The sequence below is a fragment of the Mastigoproctus giganteus genome, chromosome 9 (assembly GCF_048544385.1).
Source record: "Mastigoproctus giganteus isolate SK-2022 chromosome 9, ASM4854438v1, whole genome shotgun sequence".
NCBI lineage: Eukaryota > Metazoa > Arthropoda > Arachnida > Uropygi > Thelyphonidae > Mastigoproctus > Mastigoproctus giganteus.
This window is the reverse complement of record NC_143583.1, coordinates 72,975,558-72,999,397: the sequence shown is the minus strand read 5'-3', so window position 1 is coordinate 72,999,397 and position 23,840 is coordinate 72,975,558. Positions and strand designations below refer to the sequence as shown.

The 23,840-nt window shown below is 36.5% G+C and overlaps 1 protein-coding gene across 4 annotated transcripts in view; it reads right to left on the bottom strand.

Annotated features, from left to right (window-relative positions):
• The window catches only part of LOC150080448 (kielin/chordin-like protein), a 1,054,752-nt gene that overhangs the window by 452,093 nt on the left and 578,819 nt on the right, over positions 1-23,840 (bottom strand). For all 4 annotated transcript variants that reach the window (XR_016547392.1, XM_090381408.1, XM_090381409.1 and 1 more), the window contains 2 exons: positions 21,904-21,997; positions 7,134-7,316 (listed from right to left, as the gene is read on the bottom strand). Coding sequence is in view for 3 of the 4 variants with exons in the window: in XM_090381408.1 (XP_090237534.1) it covers positions 7,134-7,316; positions 21,904-21,997 (277 nt within the window). In the remaining variant the exon portion in view is untranslated. The remainder of the gene's footprint in view (positions 1-7,133; positions 7,317-21,903; positions 21,998-23,840) is intronic.

The following is a 23,840-nucleotide window of genomic DNA, read 5'->3' as shown; positions in this document are numbered from 1 at the left end:
AAAAGCATTAATCTAGATGGGATCAAAGTCTACAGATATGAATTTAGCAATAAGTAATACATTTAATACAGCTAAGGATAATACAAAGGGTGTAAAAACACAGTGATAATGTACTCATTAATAGGAATCTATTCACTATGTACTCATGTCCACTATGTATTATGTACTCATGAATAGGAATCATGTGACCAAGTATAAGAGTAGACAGGACAATTACAGAGCAGTAGCAGTGCCACAAGTTTATATAAGTGGGAAAGTTGTTTTGCTGAAGGAGAAGTGTAAGTGCCTGGTACATGTTCTCTGAGCTATGTTTATGAAGCAAATTTGAGTAATAGAGGGTGAAAAGGAAAGGAATGTTTCCATGGTTCACATGGAAACATTCCAATGTGAAAACATTCCAATGGAAACAAGCTGTTTCAACACTGAGAAATTATGCAAGGCAAACCTAGGGGCCGAATGCCCATTGATGAATGTTTGACTCATTGTCTCATTAACAGACACTGACAGGCAATGGACATTGTGTGAAATGGTTATTAAAGTTAGTTGCATTCCAGCAACAGTTCTGCAGACCCGGTTGCACCTCCAAAACAGTAATGCAGATCCAGTTCTATCTCAGCAAGAGTATTGCTGTGATGGCATTACTGCACAAATGGCAATTGGAAATTTTTGAGCACCCTGGCTGATCATCCTATTTTTTATACAAGTTCTTATGACTTTGATTTGTTCCACAAAATGAAAAAAACAAAAGAGGCCAGTGGTTTTGGACATCTCAAGACCTACTGCAAGCAGCAGTAGCATGATCCCTCAACATTTTTCATCAAAGTCAATGCAACAAGACCAATGGTCACTTCATGCATATGTTTGGAATCAAAAAAGAATACCAGACACTTGAATTAAATAATGGCACCCATGATAACCTGAAATGAGATGGGGGATGGGATATCATTCATGATGGACAGCTTTGGAGAAGAGAGAGATAAACAACAGAAAGATGTGGCAATTGATAAAAGAAAGTTCTGTGTATCGGTTAATGAGACAGATAGGCTGATGATGACCACAAAGGTCACTTCAAAACAGTTTGGCTATTTGGTGTATATTTGGTTAATATAACAAAAGAAATATGGCTGTCCTCCATGACAGTATAATAGTTTCACCAACTGTCACTAATTTTGAGATATTCCGGTTACATCCCATTAGTGACTAAGGCAGGGAGGATTATTAAATCAAACAGTACTGTAACTAGCTTGACCTTAGGTGGAGGGAGCAATCTCTTCTCCACATACTTAATCCATCTACTATGACCATTTCAGTCAAGTGACATGAAGTCTCCAACCAGCAAGCCCCAATTATATAATGCTTTAGAAATAAATTTTGTGAAATGTGGACACTGTCTTGCTCTTTAATATGAGGTCTGAGACTGATTTTATAAAAAGTTTATTGTAAAATTTTCTACAACTGAAGGTTCTCTCTTTCAATGTAGCTTCCTTGGAAAGCTACACATTACCATCAGTATTCCTTCCATTCCCAGAAGCAGTGGTGGAATTTTTCTGTGGGGTGCTTCAATGCATCTACAGCACTCTGTACGTTGTTGATTGTCCCAAAATGATGTCTTTTCAGATTTTTTATCTTTGGAAAAAGAAAAAAGTTTCATGGTGACAGATTCAGGGAATACAGTGCTGTAGGAGCACCAGAATGTTTCTGAAGATCAAAAACTCTATAACAGACATAGCAGAGTGCACATTGTCATGAGGCAAAAAACACAGTTTTTAGCCTTTTAATGTCAAATATGCAGAACCCTTTTCCAAGGACTTCTCTCAGTAGAAAGTTCAGTTGATAGTTTACCTTGAGGCACAAACTCTTTGTGCACAACTTCATGCTGATAAAAAAAGATGAACATAAATTTGATTATAGATTTTATCAGTCATACTTTCTTCATATATTGCAAATTTGCAATGTGCCATTCTTCACTCTGCATTTTCGCTTTTAGATCATACTCAAAATCCATTTCATCACCTGTAATCACTCACTGAAGGAGCTCTGGCTAAGTTTTAACACAATCAAGATGGTCAAGGTAGATGTTTTTCAGTGAGATTTTTTGGCACCATTTTCACACAAATTTTGTGCATGTCCAAATACTTTGTTAAAATGTAATGGATTGGCTCAGTAACTCATGTTCAGCTCACTTGACATCAATCTCATGGTCAACCATTGATCAGACCCAATCAGGGCCCTTCCCCACTCCATTTTCTCCTCTGTTGTTGCCAAGACAGGTCTCCCTGCATGTGGTTCATCCTCAATGACTTTATGCCCTTCCAAAAAACACCTTGTGCCATTGGAAAACTTGGGCTTGGGGTAAAACTTAATATTCATAAGCTCTTTAAACTTTTCATAAGTTTCTGTAGAGTCTGACACAAAATTTGATGGTGCGATGTTGCTCAATATTCTTCAACTCCATTTTTTGTGACACAGTTGACAAACATGTGGTTGCTTACTTCATGATGACAACATGCACACACTGAATGTAACAAGACATGACTACCCTCATTGTGCAGAGGGGGTTTACAATCTATAAGCTGATATGTGGTATGCATGGGCAGTGCTGCCACATTGCATTTTATAAAAATCAGTCTCATTAATTTTGTGACATATCTTGTATGTTTGTTGGGCGGCTGACTTTTGTTACCATAATTATGTACTATGGTCATAATAGCCACAAAAGAACAAAATTTGTATATCTATGAAACTTTTCTATGAGTATCATGTTTTTGTTTTTGACTACTATGGTCTTAATAGTTAGAGCAAAACAAAATTTGTATATAGGTTGCAGTCCTGAAGTAACACAAGCAGACATCATCATGCTCATTGCATGATTGAGCCCCCATACACCTCCATAAAAATGTGTGGTTAACTGTTGTACCAGTTTGTTGGATGAAAAAAACAGTTAGATGAAGTTGGGAGCTTCTCTGGTTCCAAGCAAGGAATATAAATTGAATTTTCTTTTTTTTTAGCATCGAAACACATTACTTTAAACAAAAAAGCATCACTGAAAATCTATTCTCCTGTAAAGAGTGAAAATGTGTGTGAAAAAATTTATGTAAGTTAATTATTATTACTGCAATTATGCAGTAATACTCTGCAATTATTACTATTTTGAGAGATCAATGAACAAAACTGAAATGAGGAAATTCATATTTACATTTATTAAAATGGACAAACAAAAAATATTCCTTAACTGTGGATAATCATGTACTGTAGTTATGCTTACAGTGTAAGTGCTGTACTAGCCAAGAGACAGGCTAGCCATAATCTTAACCTGGAGCTTGTATGCAGTGCTGTATGGTTTCTTGAAAAGAAAGGCATGTAACAGTGCTTGATAATTAACCACATACATCATTCAGTTCAGTAACAAAGAAAGCTGTTACTTTTCAACTGAGGGGAAGAGGAGAAAGGAAGGGAAGAGTTGTTGTTATTGTAGTAGGGTTTTAGGAGCATCAGCAACTAAGGCCATATTGCTCCATGTATACTGTCTGTAAATTGCTTGTGTTCTATGGTTCATTTTCTGTTTGTTGGATGAAAAACCTGAGTTTCCAAGAGAAAAACCATGCTACCCTCACCTGAAACTGACTAGCTCAGCCACATTGTGAAAAAGATCCATAAAACTTCCTCATGTCATCAACTCGAACTTGTGGGGAGGATGGCACTTCTGCCAACTGTGCTACACATGAGGGCAAAGAGAAGAAACAGGGATACATACATATATATGCTGGGAAAGTGATGATATTTGGTACTGGTGTTCTGTGCATATTATTCTGTGGACAAATCAGATTCAATTTCACAGATAATTTTACCAGTATGGTGCAGAAGACCCAGAAAGAAACACACTTGATTAAATGTTTACATACAAAATAGCAAATGTTATAATCAGAAACCATGGAAATAGGAATGGAAACAGATAGAAGCAAATTTACCTGGTTATTACTTTCTATAACAGAGAGAGACAGACAGAAATTGCTGTCTATACTATAATATAAGAATATATTTTGCTATTTGAGTGTTCACATTTTATTCCATAAAGAAATCACTTGGAAATAAAACTTACATCTTTACAGACTTGATCCCTAGACCTACATTGGAAAAAAAAAGAAAGTGAGAAACATAAAATAGATGTTTTGTATTTACCTTCATAACAGGAAAAAGATACACAATGGCACAGTCTGTGCCAGGATCTGATAGTTAGAAAATTTAGTCCTGTTATAACCTTTTTTTTTAAAATTAGACTGTGTACTTTCTTTCTTTATTTACTTATTTGTTGAAAAAACTATATTTATTATAATTTTAGGAAAATGGAGAGAGAGAGAGAGAGAGAGAGAGAGAGAGAGAGAGAGAGAGAGAGAGAGAGAGAGAGAGAGAGAGAGAGAGAGATACTCAGATGGATGCATTGACAGTAATATTTTCTCGATTTCAGAACTGTGTGAATGTTGCACTACAAACAAACAAACCTGACAAATCCAGGATCACTACTAAAGAACATTAGTAGGGAAAATTCAGACTATTCACAGCTCTTTTAAAAGATCTACAGCTGCAAGAGATTGCGGACTGGCCTTTTACCCATTTAATAGCTCAGAATCCTACTAGAATACAAGAATCAAAGGATGTTCATCTGAATTAGCAGATTCTCTCATTATTATTATAGCTTAGGATTTTGTATCTTCCTTGGATACTTCTTTTAATCAGTTTGTACTTTGCTAATTGGCAATCACCACTCCACAGATGAAAAAGCAATGTAATGTCTGTTTGATATTATTTCCTGTCTGGCCCTCCAATTTTTCAGTTCTTCTTACTCCAAAATGATATCCTTCCATTCTATTTAGTTTTTCTTTGAATATGCATTCCATTTCTTCTATACTGCATTTATAAAAAAAATTAATGCAGTTTTGTATTATTTTATATCAACATTATTTAATCTGCTTACCTACATATAATGTCTTATTATACAGGTTTTTTTACCCTTGAGTATTCTAGACATGACATAAACTATACTTGCACTAGAAAAACAGATACATTTCCTTCTTAACAGTATTTTATATACAACTTGGTTTGTGGAATTATTCTTCAAATTTGAATGAGAACTTTTCCAATGCAAAATAGTTCTAGCGTATAAAGAAATCTTTTTAACCTCCATTAAATTCTGCCTATATATCTCCTATATACTCCCTAAAAATCCCTTCCCACTCCTTTACATTCTTTCCTACAAATTTTTACATAGGACCTTGATAATTTTTATTAGGAGCTATTTTTTACATAGGACCTTGGCATACAGTTAAATAGCAGTCAACTCATACATCTAATCCATAATTAGGGTTAAACAGGTGTGTGTGTGTGGTTCAGATTGATTTATGTTTGCAATTACATAGGCTGTAATTTCTAAAACTTCAAATAAAACAGATAATGGTATTTTCGTATTTTAAAAATGGTGAATTCTATTTAGGTATTTTAAAAATGATGAAAAGTAAAGGTCATATCCTGTCCTCTCATATATATATATATATATATATATATATATATATTTTTTTTTTAAATTTTGGTTGGCAAGATAAATGTCTAGTTTATAGAACAATTTTAATTCTCCTGTTAAAATTATTTTTTTCCTAATCACAAAATACTTAGGGAGCACTAAGATCACTCCATTAACTAGGCATTTTAAATCCTGCCAGTCAAAAAAACATAAGAGGTCATGGTAGTCCCGTATCATAAAATTTTTACTTTTCTTAATTGCTAAAAGGAATTCCACAGAGAAATTTTTTAAAGAATGAATTATGATAAGAATTGTGAATATAAATCAAAGTTTGAAAAATATATATACATATATATATATTTCAAATTTTAGTCACTTTATTGGGACCATAAGCTAAAAGAACATGCTGGACTGTCAGTGACCCAAATCACTGTTCTGACACGACATGGTGACAACAAAGTGTTGAAAGTGACACAAGGAATACCAGACCACTTATAAAACAAAACTTGCCTTAATTCCTAGAGTAATGTGGACAAGGACTGTACTGATAAACACATTTTTTTTTTTTCAATTTACCTCACAGATGCTCAATGGGATTGAGATTCAGGATTGGGCTGGCCAGGGAATATGCTTGAAGTCTTCCTTGTATTCTTCAAACCACTCTTTCACACATTTGGTGCATTGGAAGTTTCACTGTCACCTTGAAAATTCTCTATAAGTAAACATGCAAGACTGCCAGGTGTATCTGATCTACAACAATGTTCAGATATGTTCTGGTATTTATAGTGTTCTCCAGTGGGATGACGGTACCAAGAGCACACCATGAAAATATGCCCTACACTATTATACCTCCTTCAGCAGCCTGTACTGTCAGTACATAACAGGATGGTTCCAGTACCTTTTGTGGTTCCCTCTATATATTCACTCTTCTTTCAGTGCTGAAAAGCAAGCACAGGTCAGGTCTCATAGGACCATGCGACTTATTTGTCTCCAGTCCTTGTGCATTCACTATACCAACATAACCAATTTCTGATTAATGCTTGAGATCAGTGGCTTCTGCGAAGATCTCCTACTCCCATAGTGAATTTTTATGGGATAATTACATGGTGCAGGTATTGATGCCTTGTAACATTCTTGCATTAAATGTATTTCCATAACACTTTAAATGCAGGAAATGCATTAAATGAATTTCCTGCATTTAGCTACATTTTGGCAACAATTACATTTGATAATCTGCTTCAGACATTAACACTTCACTTTCACCTTACATTTTTGTCTTCTCTTCATGGATGTTTTCCAGGTGTTTATTTTCCATTTGTTAAAGACTCAAATGACACTAGTCATTGAACACTGAATAAGTGTGCCTGTTGTCTCTGTTGTAGCACTTGCTAAATGCACAGTGACAATCATACCTCTTTAGAAGTTTGCAAGATCCTATTGGTTCCCCAATGCAGGCAAACTGATCTGGGCACTAGATGGGTCATTTGACTTTATAGAGCTTGCCTGCATTTGTTATACACTATGTGACCTTTACAATTTGCATATTTTTGCAAATGGCCCAAGGTTCTGGCATTAAAATTATTCATTTTAAATTATTTATCATAACCATTATACCTACCTTTGCAAACAGGACAACAAAAACCTTCAGGTATCTCTGTTTTGTTACAATTGACAGTAACACATACGGGCTTTACATGTGAACACGTTACATTACCATTCATGCAGTGACATGATGTACAGGAATCACCAGAGGGAGCAAACTTCATTTTGTTAGGAACTAATTTATTTTCAAACAGACAATCTGAAATTTGTAATAACTTATTATTATAATGTATCAGGAAAAGTTTACAGGTAAATAACAAAAAAAGTCTAAACTAATTTACTGGTCTAACTGGAAAAGTAGTAAAGCAGACTGAGTTAAAAATGCTTTAGATATATATTTACTGAAGTTTGTTTGTGTTTGTGTGTGTGTGTACACACAAACAAACAAGAGATATATTCTTTAACAAAATTTGTGTCAAAATAAAATTAAACTTTAAATATAATCTCTGCATGCCAATATAATAATATAACTAGAGCCCCTACTTCTCTTAGGGGTTCTCAATATGATACTTCATTATGTAAGTAACTCCAACTTCTATTCAGCGTTCATGGTTCATATTGTTGTAATCACGGAATTTCTATTTGTGAGCAGAACAATGACTTACTGATAATTAGTAACAGATAACTAGAAAGAATTTCTTGTTCCCCTAGTGCATAGCATTATTATTATTATTATTATTATTAGCAATATGGTGCAAGGAAGCTTGAGGCTTTTTCTTCACCAGCCAAAAAAATTTTCTGAATTACCCTGAGAGAGAGAGAGAGAGAGAGAGAGAGAGAGAGAGAGAGAGAGAGAGAGAGAGAGAGAGAGAGAGAGAGAGAAAGAGAGAGAGAGAGAGTCAGAAGTAGAAGGGAATCACCATGAAAGAAAGAGAAAAATGATGCTCAAGGACCCTAACTCAAGGACCCTAGGTGTGCCAAGCCCATATTCATCAGATGTGAGCCTCTGGGGTTTTAAGCTGACATAATGCATTTCTTTGACAACAATGAAATTTGAAAGCTTTCACAACAGACTGCCACATTTGTAAACAATATTAATACAGGAACTTTCATCCAATCGTATGCAGTGGGAGGTTTGTCTTGTCCCTTTGCATATTTTTTTTTGGCCAGCATGATTTAAACTGCCTAGTTAATGTGATGGTCTTATTGTAAACAACAGAACAAACTTTGTTGTCCCAATGAGACACCCTTTTATTGCACTATTTTCAAACAAATGGCATCACCAAAAGGTTACCCGCCATTTATTTAAAAGACACCAATAATCTCACCTTTAAATAAATAACAGATTAACTTTTTGATGATGCCATTTGTTTAGAGTAGTACACATTAGAGCACCTGTTATGAAGGCAGAATATATACTGTTGTGAAAGTCTGAACACCACTGCATTAAACTATGCAGGCAGTTTAAATTCTGCTAGCCAAAAACAGTTGAAAGGACAAAACAGTCTTCCCAAATTCTTATAATTTCAGTAAGTACAAATAGCATTAACTTTTTCGTAATTTTGAATTAATTGTATATAGTTAATTTTCATTTGTATAAAATATCCAAAAATGAAATTTATACTTTGTGAGATGCTGCCATTTGAACAATGAATCATGCTAATGCACCATAGTGCAAGATAGTTATGGCTCAATTGAGAGCTCACAACACCTAAACAGAAGGTAGAAGATGAATTTCAGTATCAAAGGGTCCATTCTCAAAAACCATTCAAAGAAAATTTGTGATTCATGGATAAACAATTATTTGCAAATAAACAATTTGCAAATAACTAGTTCATGAACACTGAGAGTAGGATGACATCAAACACAGTGGATTTATTCTGGAGATTCTATCCCATGAAGAGGCAAATCATTCATACATAGTGGATTTATTCTGGAGATTCTATCCCATGGAGAGGCAAATCATTCATACACAGTGGATTTATTCTGGAGATTCTATCCCCCGAAGAGGCAAACCATTCATACACAGTGGATTTATTCTGGAGATTCTATCCCACAAAGAGGCAAATCATTCATAAGAACCCCGGGGGCTCACATCTGGTGAGTATGGGCTTGGTACGCCCAGGGTCCTGAGCTGGATATCATCATTTTTCTCTTTCTTGGTGATTCCCTTCTTCTTTTGACTCTCTCTCTCTCTCTCTCTCTCTCTCAGGGTAACTCGGGAATTTTTTTTTATCCTGGTGTAGCATAAGCCTCAGGCTTTCTTGCACCATATGGTTATTAATAATAATAATAATAATAAGCACACAATTTAAAAATCAGTTAGATCTCTCTCTCTCTCTCTCTCTCTCTCTCTCTCTCTCTCTCTCTCTCTCTCGTATTGCTATTTTTATTCCCTCTTTGCAGATTATTAATAACAGCTACAAAAAAAGTTAACACTTAATGTGCAGGAACAAAGTTTAATTTAATAAAATAAAAGACTGGAATACAATAATAAAATAACAAAATAAAATATATAACCAACTTTTTATAAAACATTAAAACCAAAATATCTAAGAGCATTAAAAATTAACTAACATGATGCAGTTTTTTCGAAAAAAAAAAATCCAGAATTTTGTAGAATTTCTACAGCAAATTTTATCGCTAGAATATTATAAGTCAGGTCTAAGACATGAGACAGCAATGTAATTAAGAAGAATTATCAATATCTCCATATATCTGTGAAATATAAATAGCTCAAGATCTCATCTTATAAAAGTATCACTAACTTAAATGCAGAATGAATACAGTGACCTCTGTCATGATCAATGTCGCATTGCATGGACTGCAAAACTCCTGTAAACACAGTATCAAGAGGGAAAATGTGGTATCATGTCCCTCCTCCCAAAAGTGCTAAGCCACAGAGGATTACCCATGTCCAGTGCATTACAGACAGTCCACTAAAAAATATGAAAATATGTGCAGTCTGTGAGTGTGAGTTCCCTAAGAGTGTTCTTGATAGGTCTATGCAAGCTTAGGGCATGATGGTGTTATGAAGGGTTGTTTATGACCGTAATCTGTATACAATCCCTAATATCCAAATGTTTATAAAGAAATAGCAGACATGCCAGGTACAATGTATTAACTACTGGAAAGGAGACCGAGTCACATCATTACAAGGTACTGAGTGTAGTACTGAGTACAGTAGTATTGAGTCACATCATTAGAAGGAATAAATTGAGTCACATACTTGTAAGGAATAGATTGTGTCATATCATTACAAGGAATAGATTGAGTCACATATTGAATAGATTGGTCTAATTAATTTTTTAGCATTCACATTAACATGTAGTGGCATATGATGCAAGAAAGCAAGCTTATACAGTATCAGCCAAAAAAAAAAAAAAAAAAAAACTTGACATTTCATTTATCTATTCACTCCAAACATGAAAAATGAGAAAATGAGAAAGACCTGGAGGGTAATTGTGCAGTTAAACATCACGTTCGCTGAGCAGTGAAGATGGGTTGCCAGGGCAGGTCATGGAGTCTTGTCAATGATATATAGGAATTTTGCTAGCAGGGAGAGGGAGGTGATTATCCCATTATACAAGGCAATGGTCAGACCACATCTAGAGTACTGTGTACAGGTCAGGAGGCCTTATTTTAGGAAGGATGTAGAGTTGCAAGAACGAGTACAAAGAAGGGCAACAAGATTGGTGAGGGGAACAACGGGGGCGCTCTTACCAAGAAAGGCATAAGTTCTGAAAACTGCAGCACCTGGAGAGTAGGCACCTGTGAGGTGATCTGATTGAGGTGTATAAGGCCTTGAATGGGTTGAGCAAGCTGAATGCTGATGGGATTTTTCCAATTACTCTGATTAAAAACTTGAGGGAGCATAGATTGTAATTGAGGAAAGACAGTTGTAGAGCAGATGTGTGTAAATTTGCCTTTAGCCAGTGGGTAGTTGATTGGTGGAACAGATTTCCATCTTTTGTTGTTAAAGTTGATAGCCTAAATATTGTTGTAATCAATATTTGTGATTACAATCAATTCATTCCAAATGAATGATTGTCATTTGTCCAGTCCTTCCTTCAATTTATTTAAGCTATTAACTTCCACAGCAACAGATGCAAGTTTGTTACAGCAATCAACCACTCGCTGGCAAAGGCCATTTCCAGACATCTATTCTGCAACTGACTTTCCTCAATTTGACTTTATGCCTCTCAAGTGTATAATCTGAGAGAGAGGAAGAATCCCATCAGCATTTAGCCCGTTAAAACCATTCAAAGCCTTATACACCTCGATCAGATCATCTCGCAAGTGCCAAATTATATCTGCAAATTGCATTGTCTTCCGACAGTTCTTAAAGGCTTAAGTTCTGCAAATTGCAGAACTTAAGCCTTTCTTAGTAAGAGCACCTAATTGTTTTCTTTGCCTATCTCATTACCCTTCTCTGTACTCATTCCAGCAGCTCTATATCCTTCCTAAAATGGCACCTCCTTCCAGACCTGTATGCAGTACTCCAAGTGTCGACTGACCATTCATTATACAAAAGGGATAATCACCTTCTTATCTATGCTAGCAAAATTCCTGAATATCATTGAAATAATCCCATGGGCTGCTCTGGCAGCCTGTTTGCACAACTGCTCCCAGGTCTTTTTCATTCTCCACTACCCTGAGTATAGTACACACAGTTGGTATATTACTCTGGGGTTACTGCTACCCACATGCAGTACTTTGCATTTGTCAATGTTAAAATTCAGTTACCACTTCTCATCCCATCTGCCCAACTTTTCTAGATCCTGTTGCATCAGCATACTGTCATTACTGTCAATCCTGCCAACCTTTGATTCATCTGCAAACTAGGACATTATGCCTGATATACCTTCATCAATATCATTGATAAATAAAGAAAACAACAATGGGCCCAACAATGAACCTCAAGGACTCCACTAATAGCATTAGTCCACAAAGAGCAGTGTCTTCTCCCACTCAACCCTCCATTTATCCATAGCAGAAACTTGCCCTTAATACCATACTGCTTCAATTTGTAAAGCAGTCATCCATGTGCAACAGTATCAAAAGCTTTCCTGAAATCCAAGTGTATGATATCAAAATTATTTTTTCCAGTTCCGCAGTGCAGTATCCAATCAAATTGGTCAGATAAGGCTTCCCCCTTAACAAACCCATGCTGTGTCTGAACTATTACTGCCGTCTTGTCTAGGTGATTCAGCATTACTTCTTTAACCAGTGACTCCATTATTTTCCCGGAACAGAAGTTAAACTAACAGCTCTGTAATGACTGATGTCACATTTGATTGTCTTCAGTCCATGGGGTCCTCCCCTGAGTCCAAGGACACTCTCATAATTACAGCTAAGGGCCCGCTCACTTCCTTTGCTGCCTCCTTCAATATAACTGGATATATCCAATCCACCCCAGCTGCCTTTCTTAGGCTTGACCTCAATAGTTTCTCCTCCACTTTGCTCTCAGTTATTACAAAATCAATTAGCTTCTTGTTTGAGTTTGATAAGCTTCTGTCCTCCACTTCGTTACAGAATTCCTCATGTGGGAATGTAGATTCAAAATACTCATTCAGTTTGTCAGCTACGTCAGTAGGATCATCAACATCAAGTGGATCAATCTTATTGATCCCCTTCCTTCTAGAGTTTACCTAAGTAAAGAAATCTTTGTATCTGGTTCCTTTGTGACCACATTGTAGTATCCAATCAAATTGGTCAGACAAGAGTTCCCCTTAACAAATCCATGTTGTGTATGAACTATAATTGCAGTCTTGTCTAGATGATTCTACATTGCTTTTTTAACCAGTGACTCCATTTTCAAAGGAACAGAAGTTAAACTAACAAGTCTACAGTTACTCATATCACCCTTTGACATCTCCACACATCTCCAGTCTGTGGAGACCTCCACTGAATCCAACAATGCTCTCATAATTATGGCTAAATGTTTGCTTACTTCCTTTGCTGCCTCGCTTAATATTACTTTTTGCCATTGGCAAAAGAATTATAGGACCAATGTGGTGTAGTAGTAGTAGCAGTAGTAGAAGTAGTGGCATGTGATGCAAAAAAGCAAATGTATGAGCTTATGCAGCATCAGCCAAAAAAAAACCAAAAAAAAAAACATACCATTCCCTCCAAATGCCTGTCCAGTTCCACCTTAAATTTATTCAACCTATCAACTTCCACAACGACAGATGGAAGTTTATTCCAGCAATTAACCACCCTCTGGCTAAAGGCAAATTTCCGCACATCTATTCTACATCTGTCTTTTCTTAATTTGAATTTATGCTCCCTTAGGTTCGTAATCTTAACAAGTGGAAGGATCCCATCAGAATTCGGCATGCTCAACCCATTCAAGGCCTTATACACCTCAATCAGATCACCACGCAGGTGTCTAGTCTTCAGCCCTTGCAATTTGCAGAACTTTAGCCTCTCTTGGTAAGAGGATCCCTTCATTCCCCTCACCAATCTTGTTGCCCTTCTCTGTACACGCTCAAGCAAATCGACATCCTTCCTAAAATGAGGCCTCCAGACCTGTATGCAGTACTCAAGGTGTGGCCTGACCATTGCCTTATACAGAGGGAAAATCACCTCCTTTTCCCTGCCAGAAAAATTCCTATATATCATTGACAAAACCCCATGACCTGCCCTGGCAGCCTGTCTGCATTGCTCAGAAAACTTCATATCTGACTGCACAATTACTACCAGGTCTTTTTCATTTTCTACCACCTTAAGTGTAGTACCACACAGTTGGTACTTTTCTCTCGGGTTACTTCTACCCATGGCGCCTCCGTAGCCAGGTGGGAAGGAGCAGCAGTGCGTAGCACACACTTCTTGATTAGACCGGGGTTCGAGCCCGTCACCACCAAATACGGAGGATGCGGAAAGGCTGGGGAATGACCACCTCATATTCCCGGAGCAATATGGCCTTAGTTGCTAATGCTCATAAAAACCAAATAACAATAACAACAACATCTACCCATATGCAGTACTTTGCATTTGTCAAGGTTAAACTTCGGTTGCCACTTCTTAGCCCATCTGCCCAAATTATCTAGATCCTGTTGCAGTAGCACACTGCCATTACTGTCATTAACAACCCTGCCAACCTTTGTATCATCTGCAAACTTCGACACTAAGCCTGATATACCTTCATCAATATCATTGATAAATAAACAAAACAACAGAGGACCCAACACCGAATCCTGTGGGACTCCACTAATAACATTAGTCTATGAAGAGCAGCACCCATTGATTACCACCCTCTGTCTTCTTCCACTTATCCATCCTTTTATCCATTGTAGCAACTTACCCTTAATACTATTCTGCTCCAATTTGTACAATAGTCTTTCATGCGCAACAGTGTCAAAATCTTTCCTGAAATCCAAATATATGATATCAAAATTATTTTTTGCATCCAGTTCCTTTGTAACCACATCATAATAACCAATCAAATTTGTCAGAAAAGACTTTCCCTTAAAAAACCCATGCAGTTTCTGAATTACTGCTGCAGTTTTGTCTAGATGATCCTGCAATGCATCTTTAACCAGTGACTCCATTATTTTACCCGGAAGAGAAGTTAAACTAACTGGCCTTTAATTACTCGTGTCACCCTTCGATTCCCCTTTGTGAATTGGGGATACATTTGCACTTCTCCAGTTCGTGAGGACCTCCCCTGAGTCCAAGGATGCTCTCATAATTATGGCTAGGGGTTTGCTTACTTCCTTTGCTGCCTCCTTTCATATAACTGGATAGATCCCATCCACCCCAGGTGCTTTTCTTATGTTTAACTTCAACAATTTCTCCTCCACTTTGCTCTCAGTTATTACAAAATCATTAAGTACCCTGCTACAATTTGATAACCTTCTGCTATTTTCAAATCTTAATAATTTCTCACATGTGAATGTAGATGCAAAATACTCATTCAGTTTGTTTGCTATCTGAGCAGGATCATAAACAGTCGAACCATGTCAAGTGGACCAATCAGATTCATTCCCTTCCTTTTAGAGTTTACATAAGTAAAGAACTCTTTGCTGTGTTTCTTTGCATCTTTTCCAAAGATTTCTCGTAATCTGCCTTCACCTACCTAACCTCCTTTGTGACCTGATTACAGACTAGCTTATATCTGCCATAGGCTTCTGAGTCGCTTGATAATTTATATGCATCCCATGCATTTTTCTTCTCTGTTACAAGTCTCATTAGTTCATTTGATAACCATTTAGGCCTAAACCTTGAACAATATTTCTTAATAGGTATGAAACTTTTAGTAACATCCACGATTAATTCCTTGAATGCTTCCCACTTAGAATTTACTGTTGGTAACATCGTCAGTTGATCCCACTGTACAGAATTTAAAAACTGTCTGAGACCACTGTACTCACCTTTATGGAAGCAAAAACCCCTTCCTTTACTCTTGATGGTAATTATATTAGCATTAGCATTAGTACAGGCATATGATGCAAGAAAGCAAGCTTATGCAGCATCAGCCAAAAAAAAAAAAAAAAAAACAACTTCCACTTCACCCCTCCGTTCATTTGAAATACCTGTCCAGCCGAGCCTTAAATTTATTTAGGCTATCAACTTCTACAACAAGGGATGGAAGTCTGTTCCACCAACCAAGTACCCGCTGGCTAATGACAAATTTCCGCACGTCTATCCTACATCTGTCTTTCCTCAATTTGAATTTATGCCCTCAGGTGATTATTCTGAGCAAGAGGAAGAATCCCATCAGCATTGAGCATGCTCAAACCATTCAAGGCTTTATACACCTCTATCAGATCACCTCGCTGGTGCCTAGTCTCCAGACACTGTAATTCGCAAAACTTAAGCCTTTCTTCGTAAGAGCACCAATTTGTTCCATTCACTAATCTTGTTGCCCTTCTCTGTACTCGTTCCAGCAGCTCTACATCCTTCTTGAAATAAGGCCTCCAGACCTGTATACAGTACTCTAGGTGTGGCCTGACCATTGCCTTATACAAGGGAATAATCACCTCCTTATCCCTGCTAGAAAAATTCCTGTATATCATTGACAAGACACCATGAGCTACTCTTGTTGCCTGTCTGCACTGCTCAGAGAACTTCATATCTGCCTGCACAATTACCCCCAGGTCCTTTTCATTTTCTACCACTGTCAGTGTAGTACCACAGAGTTGATACGTTGCTCTGGGGTTACTGTTTCCCATATATAGTACTTTACATTTGTCAATGTTAAATTTCATTTGCCACCTCTCAGCCCATCTGCCCAACCTTTCCAGATCCTGTTGAAGCAGCATAGTGTCAGTAGTGTCCTTGACAACCCTGCCAACCTTTGTATCGTCTGCAAACTTGGACATTAAGCTTGATATACCATCATCAATATCATTTATAAATAAAGAAAACAATAATGGACCCAACACTGAACCCTGAGGGACTCCATTAATAACATTAGTCCATGATCAGCTGTTATTTTTTTGTTGTTATTTGTTTTTTTTAGGAGCATTAGCAACTAAGGCCATATTGCTTCGGGATATGCGGTGGTCATTCCCTGACCTTTCCGCGTCCTTCGTATTTGGTGGTGACGGGCTCGAACCCCGGTCTAATCAAGAAGCGTGTGCTACGCACTGCTGCTCCTTCCCACCTGGCTACGGAGGCGCCCAAATGATGAGCAATGTCCACTGATTACCACTCTCTGTCTTCCCCCCTCAACCACCCCTTTATCCACAGCAGCAATTTGCCTCCAATGCCACACTGCTCCCATTTGTGCAGCAGTCTTCCATGTGCAACAGTATCAAAAGCCTTTCTAAGATCCAAGTATATAATATCAAAGTTATTCCCTGCATCCAGTTCTTTTGTCACTGCATCATAGTATCCAATCAAATTGGTCAGGCAAGACTTCCCCTTAACAAAACCAAGCTGTGTCCGAGCTATAACTGAAGTCTTGTCTAGATGATCTTGCAGTGCTTCTTTAACCAGTGCCTCCATTAATTTCCCTGGAACAGAAGTTAAACTCACAGGTCTTTAACTACTTGTGTCAGTCTTTGATCCTCCTTTGTGAATTGGAGTCACATTTGCACATCTCCAGTCTGTGGGTACTTCCCCTGAGTCTAAGGAAGCTCTCATAATTATGGCTAAGGGTTTGCTTACTTCCTTTGCTGCCTCCTTTAATATAACTGGATAGATCCCATCCACCCCAGGTGCTTTTCTTGTGTTTATCTTGAACAATTTCTCCTCCACTTTACTCTCAGTTATTACAAGATTCTCTAGCTTACTGCAGAGTTGAATACATCTCTGGCATTCCCCTCGCTGAATAACTCCTCATGTGTGAATTTCGATGCAAAATATTCATTTAGTTTGTTAGCTAGATCACTTAGTTTGTTTGTTAGATCATCAACAGTTTACCCATCGATATCAAGTGGACCAACCTGATTCATCCCCTTCCTTCTAGAGTTTATGTAGTATGAATCAGAGCTGTAATACTCAATACGTGTTACGCTGATAATAATATTTGTAAAATAATAAGGAGTTTACCTCAATATAGTACGTAGAACACTTCCGTATGATACCCTCCAGAGGGTATCATAAGGAAGTGTTCTACGTACTATATTGAGGGAAACTCCTCTTATTATTTTACAAATTCTACAGTTTATATAAGTAAAGAACTCTTTGCTGTTTTTCTTTGCAATCCTTGCCAAAAATTTCTCATAATCTGCCTTCGCCTACCTAACCTCCTTTGTAACTTGGTTACAGATCAACTTGTATCTATCGTAGGCTTCTGTTTCACATGTAAATTTATATGTATCCCATGCATTTTTCTTCTCTGCCATATGTCTCATTAGTTCATCTGACATCCATTTAGGCCTAAACCTTGAACAATATTTCTTAGTTGGTATGTAAAGCCTAGTAGCTTCCAAGATAAGTTCTTTGAATGCTTCCCATTTTGAATTTGCTGTTGGTAGCATCATCAGTTGGTCCCACTGTATAGAATTTAAATACTATTTCAGACCATTGTAGTCACCTTTATGAAAGCAATAACCCTTCCCTTTACCCCTGATGGTAGTTACCTCTTTGAGTAAATCCCACTTCAGCACACTGTGATCACTGCCACCTAGTGGTTCCTTTATCTGCAGATTCTTAATGCATGAAGAATCACTACTGATAATTAAATCAAGAGCATTACTCCCTCTAGTTGCCTCTCGAACAGGCTGATGTAGAAAACAATCATCCAATAAATCCACAAAAGCCTTGCTAGTGTGTGAGTGACCAACTTACAAATTCCAGTCAATATCTGGGAAATTTAAGTAAATAAGTAGTATTAATAGTAGTATTAGTATTAATAGTAGTATTAGTAACAGTAGTATTAGTATGAATAATAGTATTAGTAATAGTAGTATTAGTATTAATTATAGTAGTATTAGTATTAATTATAGTAGTATTAGTATTAATTATAGTAGTATTAGTATTAATTATAGTAGTATTAAGTAATATCTTTAAGTAAATCTCACATCAGTACACTGTGATCACTGCCACCTAGTGGTTCCTTTATCTGCAAATTCTTAATACATGAATGATCACTGCTGATAACCAGATCAAGAGTATTACTCTCTCTGGTTGCCTCTCAAACATGCTGCTGCAGAAAACAATCATCCAATAAATCCACAAAAGTCTGACTAGTGTGTGAGTGACCAACCCACAAGTTCCAGTCAATATCTGGGAAGTTAAAATCCCCCATTATAAGACATCCTGATTTACTAGCCCATTCTATTTCTCTGTACAATTGTTCATTGTACTCATTCGAGTCATTAGGCCTATAACATCATCTTGGGGAATGGCAGAATTTCAATACAATGAAAGTGATTGATCTATGGGCATCAAGAAATGAACTCTTCAAACACTTTATACACCAATATAAACAATTTTAATATATTAGCATCACATTACAAATCCTTTACCAGGTTCACGTTCATGCATAATGAGTCACAACAATGATTAGAAATTAGCCTTTCTTTAAGTGCTGACATCATGTCATATGAGGCATCTCCAAACAAGGTACTAGTGTTCTCACAGCCTGGACACTGAACTGGAGATGCCTCCTATGACATGATGTCAGCAGTTATAGAAAGGTTAACTTGTAATTCTTGTTCTGACTCAATACTCAATATGCATTTGAACAAAAATCCAGTAAAAGATTTGTAACATGATACTAGTTTATTAAAATTATTTATCATGTATGAAGAGTCTGAATAATTTATTTCTTGATAGATAACATTCACAAAGAAAACATCTTGTTTTCTTTGTGAATAGAGTTGATAGCTTAAATAGATTCAAGGCAGAACTGGACAAACATTTGGAGTGAGTGAATGAGAAGGGGTGTGTGTTTTTTTTTCTTTTTTTGGCTGATGCTATATAAGCTTGCTTTCTTGCATCATGTGCCCTTGCTAATGCTAATCTCATTTAACACATGATTTAAAAGACCTATGGGCAGTTATTCCTTACTGAGCACTTTTAGGAGGAGCACTAAACTGCCCCACCTGATACTACCATTACAGGAGGGTCTCATGAATTTTGGCACTATTAGGTTACGAACTGGGCAGACAAAGAATTTTGAGATCCTCGGAATGGAAAATTCAGCCATCGTTTTTACTTAACTAACATTAAATTGTATTCAATAAGTAGTTTAACAGTAGTTTTATTTTTTATTTAGCAAGAGATTTTTTAAGTTACAACAATATTCATAGAACTTTCGTATTCAGTTATTTATCACGAATATTATAACACATAATAACTAATTTGAAGGTTCTACACACACACAGAGGTTGGCATGTACTTTTGTTTTTTTTGCTAAGAAAGTTATTACTAAAATAATTTTACTTTTAGTAAAAACTAATTTATTACTCTACAAATGTAATGGTATGGCATAATGTATAATGTGAACTTGATAGCATAATGTATGATGTGAACTGAATATGGTAACATATAACATAAACTTGATATTGCATATATAACATAAACTGGATATATGTCTAAGTGTAATAAATGATATTGCATTACACTTTAGCCTAGTGTAGTACTGTCAAATTCACTTAAATTTAAATGGAAATCTTGCCCGAGACTAGAGCAGCAAAGCAACAGGCTCAAAACTAGCAGAAGTGCTGTGGCTTGGAAGAGAACTGAAGGGGCAATTCTCTTGCAAATTATGGCCTAATGAAATGTGCTACTTGTGCAATATTTGCAGAACTTTCTGGAACAGGACTTGATAGAACCAAGAGGGGGGGGTGTTGGGTGCAGAGAGTAAGAAGAAATTAGGCAGAAACTCAGTGTTCAGATGGGTGTTTGTGAGAGCTTGAAGAGTAGGGTGGATGCCCTCAAAGGAATAAGAGAGTAAGAAGAAATTAGGCAGAAACTCAGTGTTCAGATGGGTGTTTGTGAGAGCTTGAAGAGTAGGGTGGATGCCCTCAAAGGAATTAAAATGGGGAGTGTATCAAGCTTTCAGATGCCCAACTCAATTCCAGGGCTCTTGTACATGTCCAGAAATCTGCCTGTAGCCAGAAAGTTGTTGATTGCTGGAACAAACTCCCATCTGTTTTGAAAGTTGATAAATTAAATAAATTCAAGGAAGAACTGGACAAACATTTGGAGCAAATAATGATAAGGGTTTTTTTTTTTTTTTTTTTTGGTTGATGCTGTATAAGCTTGCTTTCTTACATTATATGCCTCTACTAATTCTAATGCTAATGCTAAAACATATGACATGTGCATATTACAAATTTTATTTTCTTAAAATGAATTATGATGCACTAATAGATGAAGTGTCAATTATTACCAAGAGAAGTGACTTTTAGTAATTTACATTTTCACTACAATTGCTTTATTAATGATATCACCCTGGAGAATATGAAAATAAAATTTCCTGTAAGCAAACATGCAGTGCTCATGTATCAGTCATTTGATCAGACACAGTGAATACTCAAACTTTTAGGTCTTGTATCGTAATGATGCAAACGTTTGAAGGGTCATTAATGATAGGAATTGGGGGTATGCTACTGTAAGATCCAGAGAAATTAGGCTAATGAGCTGGGAAGTGGCAATTGATGTTTAACACTGATAAATATAAAGTAATGCATACAGGGAGCAATAATCCCAGAATAACGTACCAATTGGGTGTTTTTTGGAAATACCAAAATACACCCAATTGGGTGCATTTTTTGTCCACTTTAAGGAAGTGGACAATGAAAAAGACCTAGGCATAGTAGTATAGTGTGATATGAAATTCTCTGAGAATAGTGCAGATAGACTGCTAGGACAGATCTAGCAGTCTATCTGCTAGATCTGTCCTAGCAGATCTAGCAGATAGATCTGCTAGATCTGCTAGGACAGATCTAGGGGTGGGGGTTCTGTCATATGCCAGTCCAGATAACAAAATACAGATAAAAAATAATGTATGTGTACATATTTAACATCAATTTAATTATATTATTCAAAAAACAAATAATAAATAAAATTTTTATTTCTATGATAGGATTTTTATCCATTTTTCATAGAACAAATAAAATTTGAAAGAAAAGATAAGTCTCTCAAAACCTCTTGAATGAGCAGCATTATATTACTCTAGAAGAGAAGTGATATGACACTATGATAAATAGCACTTCTCTAAAAGAGAAGTGCTACTTATCATAGTGTAGCATTTAGGCAACTTATGGTGGTAAAGTCACAAATTAAGTGAAGATCAATGCCCTGTAAAGACTTATGGGTTTTTTTTCAAATTTTGACTGTTCTATAAAAAAATGGTAGCAAGTTCTGTTATAGAAATAATATTATGTACAGACAAGCTAGCATGCAATTAATAGCTCAAATATAAAAATAACAAATCTCCATACCTGTACATGAAGAACAGCACTTGTCAGAGGAAATTATCCCATGAGTGCACTCATGATGGCATTGTGGTTGTTTTTTACAGATAATGATGCCTTCCTGAAGAAATTAAAAATATATATATTGTACAGTACTATATTTTTTGCATGATAAGCCTTTTTTTCTGAAAAAAAAAAAAAAAAAATGGATGGGAGAAAAATTTCCTACAAATTATATCCAAAGATTTATCGCAATAATGAAAGTACAATTTTTTTGCATTCTGGTAGAAATGCACACTCAGAAATTTCAGAATGCACCCTTCACTCAAATCTTGCTGGGCTTTACGTTCTAGGTTCCTCTCATAATTGACATAAGTAATATAATACTGTATTATTATATTTAAAGCTCTGAAATGAATGCTATGAATGCAAACACAATATTTTTGTGAATATAAACCAATTAAATGTAATACAGTATAAAGTAACCAAACTAAATTTAATTAAATAAAAAAAAAAATTAATTTTGTACATTTATTTTGATATGTTCGAAGCCCAGCCCAAAAGTTTTTGTAAGTGCCACTGTAAGGCCCCCACATTGATATTTTTTTGACAGTGGCATAAGGCGCCTCTATAGCCAGGTGGGAAGGAGCAGCAGTGCGTAGCACACGCTTCTTGATTAGGCCGGGGTTCGAGCCCGTCACCACCAAATATGGAGGATGCGGAAAGGTCAGGGAATGACCACCGCATATCCCGGAGCAATATGGCCTTAGTTGCTAATGCTCCTAAAAACCAAATAACAAACAACAACAGTGGCATAAGGTCAAAGCTTTCACAGCCCAGTGTAAACATAACTTGCTTTTGTAGCAGAGGGAGAGCACTTGCGGGAAAAACAAATGAACGGAGTAGCACATTTCATGAGCACTTCGCTAGGGAAGGCAAATGTGAAAATAACTAAAAAAGATTTTAAAAACACACTTGATGTTACACTTTTGTGGTTTGCATGATAATCGATAAAGATTTCTCAGATCTGAAGTAGGAAAACAAAAGAAAACAGATCAGGCTCCAGCTGTACTGAGTTTCTGCTCTGTAGATAGAGTAAAAATTATAGAATTTATTAGATGAAACTTGAACCAAGTAAAAATTACCCCAGAGGACTAATAAAGGGGTAACAGCTCGCAAAATTCTTGAAAAATTAACAATCAGCTTGTGTGAGCTGACTCCAGCACACCACTGAGGATATCTCTCATCTCTGATTGAATGTGCTGTTTCTTTACATCATATCCAGTATTTATAGTTCTGTATTTTTAAAATTGTTTCATGGTTTTTTGATATTTTTGGCATTCTGGTTCAAAATTGTTGTTATTGTGAATTCTCGCAAAACAAACCATCATTAACCAAAGGCTACCTGTATATATTTATTTCTATATCTCATTGTTTGCGGACTTTGAATAAAACAGCAGCAATAGCATTAGTAAAGGAACATGATGCAAGAAAGCAAGCTTATATAGCATCGGCCAAAAAAAGGGAAAAAAAAAAACCTTCTCATTTCACCCATCCACTCGCTCCAAATGTTTGTCTAGTTCTGCCTTGAATCTATTTAAGCTATCAACTTTAAGCTGCATTTCTGCCCAGACACGATAGGAGGGAGTATATGATGAGAGCCTTGTCGATCAATTCGGCCCTGGAAAGATTGTGCAAGGCTCAAGGGGTAGAATTTTTTTCAGCCTGGACTGTACTTGTTAACAGGAGAGATTGTTTCTACAGGGATGGGAGACACTTAAATAGAAAGGGTGCAAGAATATTTGCTGATGCTATCGAGGCAGTGTTAGGTGGGTCGGAAAACTGCTAGCTTGGGGGGAGACAAAGACCAATAGATTGACAGTAGCCACTGGTAGAGGTGAAAGAGATTCTTGCACTGCTTTTATTAGAATGAGCAGAAGCCTGAAAAACAAGATGCATGGTAT